This window comes from Sturnus vulgaris, chromosome 16 (assembly GCF_052056855.1).
Source record: "Sturnus vulgaris isolate bStuVul1 chromosome 16, bStuVul1.hap1, whole genome shotgun sequence".
NCBI classification, from domain to species: Eukaryota; Metazoa; Chordata; class Aves; order Passeriformes; family Sturnidae; genus Sturnus; species Sturnus vulgaris.
In genome coordinates, this window is record NC_142258.1 from 8,299,549 (window position 1) to 8,309,608 (window position 10,060).

General features: G+C 42.0%; 1 protein-coding gene across 2 annotated transcripts in view; it reads right to left on the minus strand.

Moving 5' to 3' along the window:
* Positions 1-1,611: 1,611 nt before the first annotated feature.
* XYLT1 (xylosyltransferase 1) overlaps positions 1,612-10,060 on the minus strand; it is a 177,892-nt gene continuing 169,443 nt past the window's right edge. For both annotated transcript variants that reach the window (XM_088174415.1, XM_014895403.2), the window contains one exon: positions 1,612-9,499. In XM_088174415.1, coding sequence (XP_088030541.1) covers positions 9,177-9,499 — 323 coding nt within the window. In that variant the 3' untranslated portion in view covers positions 1,612-9,176. The remainder of the gene's footprint in view (positions 9,500-10,060) is intronic.

The following is a 10,060-nucleotide window of genomic DNA, read 5'->3' on the forward strand; positions in this document are numbered from 1 at the left end:
GTCAAGGCAATTAAATATCTCGTTCCTTTTACACCTGGTTTACTGTGCAGCTATTGGCAAACTGCTCTGCCCTAGGTCTTGTGTCATTGTGTGAATTAACCATGTTCTAGACTATAAATAATAATTAAAATAATAATTAAATTTTTTTTAATTAAAAAAAATAATTAAAATAAGTGACACTGCCAGTGTCACTCTCTCCACGGTGAACTGGGATTCCTGTGCCTTACAGAGCAGATTCTCACTGAAGTCTACTAAGCAAACAAAACACTTGAGCACCTGGTAGCCTGATTTTCACCCCACCCCCCTTTTCTTTTAAGTTGTGGCCAATGATGCATTTGGAGATAATTAAAACAAAGATTGAGGATTTTTTGTTTTAATATGCCATGACTATTAGCAGCTGGATTAGGAATAAGCCAGCACAAAAGCAGGATACTTCTTATACCAGCTATAAATAAAACCAGGCTTCAAACTTGAAAGCAGAATTTTTTCCCCCCTTTTTTTCCTCCACAGAAAATATTTTCTTTGTGCCAAGATTAAAATATTAGTGCTGTGTTCCCTCCTCTGTTTAAACAGACCTCATTGCATCTAAGTGCCAAAATAGTGGAATTCCTGAACAGCAGGTGAAAAGAAAACACAAGATCAAATGCAGTTCTGGCTGCCAAAAGAACCTGCAGAACAGCTTGGGGGTGCACGAAAAGTCATGCAGCTCCTGGTGCTGTCAAAGACTTCTGGAAGGTCATCAAGGAGTTTTTTCCAAGCATCCCACATCAAAAAGCTGTGCAGGGAGACAAACCTGCAGTACACCATGAGGATGGTGCTAAAGATACCAATCATACACTTTTAGGAGAATTTAACTTTTCCCCCATCACATCTATGGGAGCAGCTCTAAGAAAACAGTGCTCTGTGTGGAGACCAGGGTATGGAAATAAAAGTAAGTGCTCACACTGGGTGAACATTAGGCAATGGCTGGTTTGGGTCCATAACCCAGCAGGGAACTATGGAAGAAATGTGTCTTTCTGAGCTCATCCTTACACTTAAGGCAAAGGACACATATTTTGGAACCAGCCAGCCCTTGCATTAATTTGTATTTCTGCACCCAGCTGGGCATCTGTAAGCCCATGACAGAGTCCCTTCTCTTTGGCTGATGCACCCTTGAGGGATGCAGGGAAGAAACTGTTCCAGCATTTCTCATGGTTAATGGTCTCCAAAAAACTGACTTCAGCTGAGCTCCTTGTTGATCCCTTGTGAGCCTTTGCCTACCATTCCTTGTCATTACAGGCAAAGGCAGGGAGGGTCTGGCCCAAAAGCAGACATGTGGGTTTGAAGACAAGAATTTGGATGTTTCTCTGGGTGCCACTGTGCTGGGGGCAGCCCCCAGGTGAGGCTGCAGCACTGCCTGTGGGTGAGCTCTGACAGTGACAGGTTCCCAAAAGGTGCTCATGAATGCTGCCCCCATCATGGCTGAGAAATCACTCACCAGGCAGCAGCACTGGGATCACAGGTTACATGTGCTCAGGCCCACTTCTCCTCCTAAAAATCACCAAGCAGCCAAGTTCTTTCAAATAAGACACACATTCCTGGGGTTGAAAATAATACAAAGTTCACATGCTCTTAAAGACAGCTTGTTTTTTTTTTTTTATTTTAAAACTCTGCATCTGAAAACACCGTATGACAGAAAGCATTATATACACTGCAGTGTTTTTGGTATAATACAGTATTTCATACATCCATTTCTTTTTCTGCAAAAAAATTTGCTTTGTCAGACAAACAACCAAACTCCCATTGACAAAGAATACAGCTAAGGCACATTGTTTCTGCTAAATGAAAGACAAAAGGGTGCAAAAACGGGTAGTGCAATAATTGCTGAAAATCACATTCTACTACAAGAAAAGCATTCTGACTTTGATTACCGGTCAATTTAAGACATTTCAATATCTCATAAAATACTCCTTTAAATAAATAGCAAAATATCTACATCTTTCAGTGTGTTCCGTTTGAATTTCCAATTTTTTTAAACTTTCCTGTATATACACGGTTTTCTTTTTTCTTATTCAATAGATTACAAAATATTTCTGTACAATTTTATGCATATTATGATCTATAACAAAATAGTTATTTCTTAAAACTATATTACCACCAGTCTTTGAAAATGACAGAATAGGAATAACTTATTATGGACTATGTTAGGCAATAGAAAAATCCAATCAAAATCAAAACAGAACCAAAAGGACAAAGTCAGAAAAATAATTTCATTACATTGAATTAATTATTTTAGTTTCACAAATCTTGTTTCATATGTAAACCCTTTTCAGTTGCCTTTGGGTTGTATTCAAATCTGAATACTAACACAGGACAGGATTTGGAATTCTTAAAAGCACTGCAGCCTGCCGGGAATATTGGTGCTACTCACTGAAACACGACAGAGGAAAGTATTAAAGAAACCCAACATACACAAGCCTTAGCAGAAGTCATTGGTTTCTGCTGACTTTGACAACCTTTGAATGAAGCTCCAAAGGCCAGATTTTCGGAAATGCATTTATGACTTAGACAAAACAACTGTGTTCTAAATATACTGTTAGATTCCCAACCAACACCCAAAATCTGGCCCTATGTGGTGACATTCTTCAGATTTTAAGATCATACCATTAGGAGGACATTTCTTCTCTCAGCTACCAGTACAAATCTGAGAAGAATGCTACTATGCCATGTTAAAATTAGTGAAATTACTCTACAATTTGTCTAATGCATCTGAGACCAGTCTGTCCTGTTGTAGTCTGAAGATAAATTAAAAGTTACTAAGTTTTTACTTTGTATGTAATTAAACCAAGTTCCTTATCTACAGTGACTTGCAAGAGACAGAGCTCATAATTTCCTAAGGTTTATATGAATATCTGAGACTTCCTTTTGCCTGAAGGGAAGGTCATTTTTTTCCTTAAAGACTGCATTTGTAAGCAATTTCTATTGTATTGTGAAGTGTAAGCTGACAGCAACACAACTGAGCTGTAATAGAAATCTCAAGGTGCCTTTTATTCATTTCACAACAGAGAAAGTGAGCAAGACACAGACAACACCAAAGTTCCTAACACAGTTTAAGGCCACATTTAGAAAGGATGGAAGTAAGGCTTTCTTTAAGGGGCAACACACTGGATGCCACAATGGGAACAGACACCGAGTGATCCAAAGCTGATAGGATTCATCCACAGAAAAGCTGAAACAACGCTCTAGTTTTGGCCAGCAGGTCTGTGCCTTTTTTTTGGATCTAAGCAGGAAAATAAAATTAAATGCTATAGATATCCTCCTCTGGAATATTCCCAGCAAACTGAAGGTGCTCCCCTAGCAGGAGTGCTATTGTCTCAGTCAAGGGTGTTAATTACAACAGAACCAAAGACAAGCCAAGTCATTACAATATACAAATGCAGCGCCATGAACCGCGCCTAGAATTGTCACTCTGGTATCAGAGGCACCTGTACAGTATCTTGCTGTTTATTTGGCAAGGTTACAAGTAATACTTCTAGGTTTTAACAAAGTAGAAAGAGAATTTGCATAGATTGTACATTCAGTTCAAGGAGACTTCTGGTACCTTTTTTTGTTGTTCTCAGGTAAACGTGTTTGCAGACACAGTGAGGTAGCAGCTGTGGTAGCACCCATGAGCAAAAGAAGGTAACCAAGGCAGAAGCAAAGAGCAGAGTGATCAACACACTACTGTTAGTAAGAAGGGAAGGAATCGACATGGTACCTGCAGTGTCATCATGAGGGGAACTGCTCCCAACGCCACACGTAACTGAGACACCCTAATGCTGCTGTGGTCCTGGGTAACACAGGCTGTAAGGCCTTGAAGCCTCAATTTTAAATGCTCTCCCACCTGAGTGTTCTTTCTCTCACTGTGATGAAGGTGGTGAAGGTGTTGAAGGTCAATCTCTTCTACAATACACCTTCAAAGGGAATTACAAATCAGAGTGTTTGCTTCCCTTTGAAGATTCTGCAGGAAAATCTGCTGTCCTACAAATTCTTCCTTGCTGTCCTTAACTCTAATTCACATTTCTTTGGCTCCTCTATGCCTGGTTGCAGCAGCAGCTGCCCTCAGGGCTCTGCAGCAGGTATTCCTGCTCTCAGGAAAGCCTCCTGGGCCTCTGGAAGGGCAGTGCTCTGTCCTCTCTAACACTGCATCACTCCCTACCCTCTCTGTGGGCATCATCCCTGGAGCTGCCTCAGCAGAAGCCCAAGGGTTCGGTTTGGAAAGGCTTTTTTACATGATGTTTTCAATTGTCATTTAATAGGGGCTTAAGTCCTACTAATCCTTAAGACAACACTGGAGGTCTTAAATGGTAGAAATAAAGACATATATGGATCATTATCTTTTCACATCTGGACTGAAGCAAAGACCAGTGAAAAAGGTCACCAACCATGTCCCACCAGGTCTGTCTTATTCTGTCACTGAAATACCAAATAACCAAGTCTCCTTTTACAAATATCAGATTCCCACGCCTGAAAATCAGGACGAGGTAACTGCTGGCTTTCACCAACTCCTCCCTGTGTGCAAGAACTGAACTGACTGAAGGCTGCTCTGAAAACCAAACTTTCCTCATCTGCAGCTGGGTTTCTGAAGAAGCCTAGGGGATTTAGTTCACTCAAGTATAAAACTTCCTGCTCTATGGAAAGTGCTGGAGTTGGCCAAGGTTTCATGTGGCCAACTCCTGAAGCTTTGGGAGCTGGGAAGACAACAAGGAGGGCATGCTAGCCAGCGGCAAGCTGGCAATTCTCTGATAACTGTGATGAAAGAGAACTAGAGAAATCAACATAAAGCTGGTCCTCACTGCTGGGCCACAAGAAACACCTGGATCTTGTTTATCTGGGAAGTCAAAGTGGAGATCTCAGGCCATCAATGGTTTTCAGCCTTGCTATGCAGAAGGAGCCCAGTTTGTTCATGGTTTATTGCAACACAGTTGTTTCAAACTTCTGAAAAGTTTCAGCATCTTTACCCTTTCTCCCTTTGGTCAGGTTTACACTATCCCTGTTCTGATTCATTGACTTCACTACTGTGCTCACTATAATTGTGGCTAAGAGTGATGGAGGCTTCATTAAGATGGCAATTAGTGCTGCAGGAGATGGAGGGAAAGTGAATGCACATTAGTTGGTACTTTGGAAGGTGCTGCAGGATCACTGTTAATACACCATTAAACAGCTGTACAGGCATTGTGCACTGAAGCCAGTACCCAAGAAAGTCAATTTGTAACACACGAATGCACATTCCTGTATCTCTAGGCTTAGCAATAATGAAGGCTTAACAACAGAGATACACAGGGACTGTCTTGTATAACACTTGCGATCATGAAGGAATTGTTAAAATTCCCTGCTTGCCGACAGCACAAAAAAAATGAAGACATAATTTCAATTCTATAAAAAAACTCCTTGAATATCAGAAAATGAAAATGCAAATATTACTACTCAATGTCCAAATGTCATCAAATAAAGAATTGGACAAATCTGAAAATAAACTGTCATTTGAGCTATTTCGTTTAGCCTTGGGGTTTAACATTACCATATAAACAGGTTTGCATAATGCTAAGACTGACTTTGGACATAATTTATTAAATCTCGTATGTAGATGTTCTGCATTTTGCCACATTCCCTTTCTGTGTAATACAGATTGATCACAGGAGTTACATGGCTGTCATGCAGAATGGGCAGGGAATTTAGACAAGCAAAGCATTACACACACAGGATAAATGTATGCATGTAGAAATAGAAACCCCTCCCATTGAAAGGAATTTTGATCAAACCAAACTTTTAGCTGGGATCCTGTCCAACAAAGACTGGCCAGTGTGACTGGAAAAGGGCACCTCACATTCAGATGAAGATGCATAACCCTTGTGTTTTGTACCAACTGTGGGTCCCTGCTCTGAATTCTCCTTTTCACCAAATGTAAGATCTGTGATGTTATTCTCTTCTGACCATTGACAATATTCATCCCAGGCTCCCAGTGCTGCCATTTCAAACCAGAGAAGCCACTAAGAAGGACTAAGTTGGGCTTAACAGCATCACCTTGGAGCCAGCTCTGATCCCTGATGCAGAGTCTGGCTTTATATGTTTTTATTCACAACCACTGGACTTTGTAACTCGGACACAGAGTCTCATATACACCTTTTGGATCCATGGCTGCATGATAACAGCTATAGCAGAGAAGGCTGTTTAGGTCCAAAACGTGACATTACCCCCAGAAGATGTTCCAAACATGGCACCTTATCCTTTGATGACTTCAAACAGACAGCATTTACCCCTAGCATAAAGTTTATTTATGCTGGACTTGACTCTGAAATCCTCATTTAGCACTAGCACTTTGGGAGTTTTGCCTAAGAAAGGAGTGCAGGATGAACCCCTTCAGCTCCGCATCCTGTATTTTAACAGCAGCACTGGGATTGCCAGCTCGCTACAAAACTTCACTGTTTAAATGCTTCTTGCCTTTCAGAAAATAATCTCATATAAATTTTCTTTGAGATATTTTAAACCTAGCATATAATGCAAATGGATATATCAGCAACCATCTGTTTTCTTTCCCTTTTTTGTACTAAAACAAAATATTTTGCACCTTATATTTTAAATGATAAAAGTGGCAGCTTTTTTCCTAACCGCAGAAGACGTGATTGTTGTCACCTTCTGCTTGGTCTAGTTAATGAAAACTTACCAAAAAAGCACTTAAAAACATTCCTGCTTAAGAATAAAAACAAGTATCAAATTTAAAAACTAAGTTATCTGCATGCGTGTGCGTGGGTGCACCCCTACACATGTGCTTATGTGCAAGACAGACTGAAGATTTTGTGACTACCTCAGGAGTCTTACTGAGAACAAGCACTGCCTGGGCTTGTTAATGAATTTTATATTGTGCCCTAAATACGACCTTCTTCGTTTAATCTGCAGGGCTTGGACTGTGCAGTCACCATTACATCAGTGTGACTAAAGCCCTGGATTTCACAGTGAGGATTGGAGGTCCCCAGAAAATACGAGCTTCACAAAGGAATGTTACATTAAAAACAAGCACTGTTACAAACCCCTACTGAATAGGTAATAACACTGTGATTCTATTACATAAACCTGTTGGCAACCCTGGTTTCACACACACTTGCCTCTAGAGCTGGTTGAAAAGCTGGAACATTTTCTTGACTGGAATATTCCAATCAGCTCTCATTGCTACAAACGTTCCTAAAGCTACCACTCATGACTGACAAAACCAAGACAAAAAAAGAAAGGGAGGTGTGAGGGAAGGAAGGCCTTTTCTTAATAAAGGCAGGTTCAGTTAGTAAAATAACATAATCTTCAAGCTGCAAAAGCAGCACCTACTAATTAGTCATTGACTAAAACATAAATAATAAATACCTAAATTGTTCCTTCTATGCATCCATTTTTGTGCCAGATAAACATTTTGATGCTCTGCCTTAATGCCAGCACAGCTGACACCACAATTTCAAGTCCAAAGCAAACTGAAGTAGCTTTAAACCAATATGACAGAGACACTCCAAGCCATGGGATCTGTGTTACTGTCCTACTGCAAGTGTTGTTTAAAAGGGAATTCAACCTTCCTGTGAGATGTCATTATGGAATGATCTAAGGGTCTGTTTCCCTCCTGATGTGGACACGTAACCCTCAGCAGAAAGTTATGCGTGCACACAGAAGGGTGAACAGATACCTTCCTTTATTACAGCAACAGGACTTCTTTCCTAATTAACCCAGTGGCTCTTAATGGTCTTTTTTGGTTCTGTTGCTAACTAGAGATTAACACAGCAACAACAACAAAGTGCATGTTTTTGCTAATGGAGATGAATTTGTATATAAAACCTGTATTTTAAAAAGTTATTGGAATGTAAATTAATTTTTCGCTACTGTAGAAAATGCAGGTTGAAATGATGCAAAACATGCCCATTTAAAACAGGATGCAGCCTGCTAGGAATTCTGAAGACAGGCAAGGGTAGATTGTTGACAGAATAAAGTAAAAGCACAGAGAAACATGGCATTGTTCTCCTTCCCCTGGCTTTGGGCAGTGATCCACATCCTGAACAGCCTTCCAGATGCCCTGGCAAAGCCTGGGAGGATCCTTCTTTAGGACAAGATAGAGATCTGAGACCAAGGGAGGGAGTTAGTGTTAAGACGTACTAGCCACTACTCAAACTAGGGAAGAAACCTGTTGTTGCAGATTTAGGTCCCAGTTTTACTGTTTTACTAGTTTCCAACTCCACTGCCTGAGAAAAAACTCAGCTTAGCTCACGAGCAAAGGGTGTGAGCAGACACATCACAACCAACCCCAGCCTACACATACACACCTGCTCTACTGGCAGCCTGTGAAAATACTCAGGTACTGGTGGCTTCCAAAAATACCTGCAGATTTGAAAGGGTTGAAATTCAAAAAACTTCTTTGTTCCTTAATAAATACTCTTAGTACACTGACCCTGAACCCGACTGCATGAGACATAAAAGACTACTATAGCAAAACACTGGTTTCATTTAGAGTTTATCATGAAATTAGTCTGAAAAAACCTCTGAAAGTAATCTGAAAGTTTCTGCTTTTGCTTGTTTTCTCTAACTAGGATAACAGACGTCTATCAGCTGTGTCCAGAATTACTTTGTGTTATTAAAAACTGGAGTGAGCCTGTACCATAATTACTTCACATTCTCTGAGGTCATGTGGCCATACAGGCTCTAGCCTGCAGGAACCAACCTCCCCGGGAAATATAAGTAGAAGGGAATTTTGCTGTGATTTATTCATTGTAGCAAAGTAACGAAAGCTTATGAAACAGCAGAGGTACAGAGAAATTTATTTAAACAAAACCCTTTAGCAGCTGCTCCTTCACTGCCCTCTCCATGGCTTGATGCTAACGTTTCTAACATGAAACATTGATGATGGTGGGTGCAGTGGCACCTGGAATGGCCGGGTCCCCACCCAGCACAGGCTGTGGGTTGAGGCAAGCTGTTCCCAACAGAGCTGATGGAGAGGGCAGTGCCAAAGGCCTTGTCAGAACTTCACAACTCTTTTTTTTTTGTTTTTCTTTTTTGTTTTTTAAAAATGAATTATATTGCAATAAGTAACGAAAAAATGTAACTTTCCCTTAGGTTCCTGAAAACTGGTGCAAGATTCAGAGGTTCAATTCCCTTTTAACAACCTATGCCGGGGCAGAGCGTGCCGGACGCTACCTCAGGCGGCCGTCGGGTTTGACGGGGCCCAGCTCGGACTTGGGGTCGGGGCTCAGGGAGCTCCAGGCTGTCTGGGCACAGCCCTGCAGCACGGGGCAGGCCGTGGGCCCCACGCTGCAGATGTCCACGGCCGACCAGACGCTGCTGACCAGGGAGTCCACCCAGGCGTCCAGGCGCGCTCCCAGCAGCGCCGCATTGCGCCGGGCCTGGTCGGCGCGGGCGGCGCTCACCGGGATGTTCAGCACGGGGTTCAGGCCCTGGAAGCTCTGCTCCATGTAGGCGTTCTTGGGAGGCCCGCTGTGCAACTTGATGGCTTCCTCTGGAAAGGCAGAAGCAAACCCCAAAGTTAGCGCAAAAAGAGCAAGGTTTAGGGGTGAGCTGTAGCCCGTTTCCCACACGTTGCATCCCAGCACTCCTCGTGCTCAGCACTATGGATTCTGCTCACTGTGATTCTCATCCTGCAAGTGCTGCCTTAGCAGGCAAAGCTCCGACCCCGAAAATAGAGTCACCCTCATTATCAACACACACAACCAGCATCCTCAGAGCTGCAGGACATCCAGACCTGGCTGCACCTCGAAATGAGGAAACAGTTCAAGGACACCTGGTGTGAGAAGCCTGCCAACCCCTGTCAGACATCCAAGTGCTATCATTGATTTGTCTAGAAGAAAGAGCCAAGGTATCATCTGGTTTTGCTGTGCGGTTTTTTTCCCCTAAACAGATGAACATTGCCCTGCTGTGAAAAAGCCACAACATTTGTTAGCTCTATCTGCCTACAAAACCCAGGTGGTGCCATTTGTGGCACTAAAAGGACAACATCATGGTTTTGGACAGAGCAGACCTAATGAAACTCGTGTTGCCCCAACATAATTCCTGGAAGTGC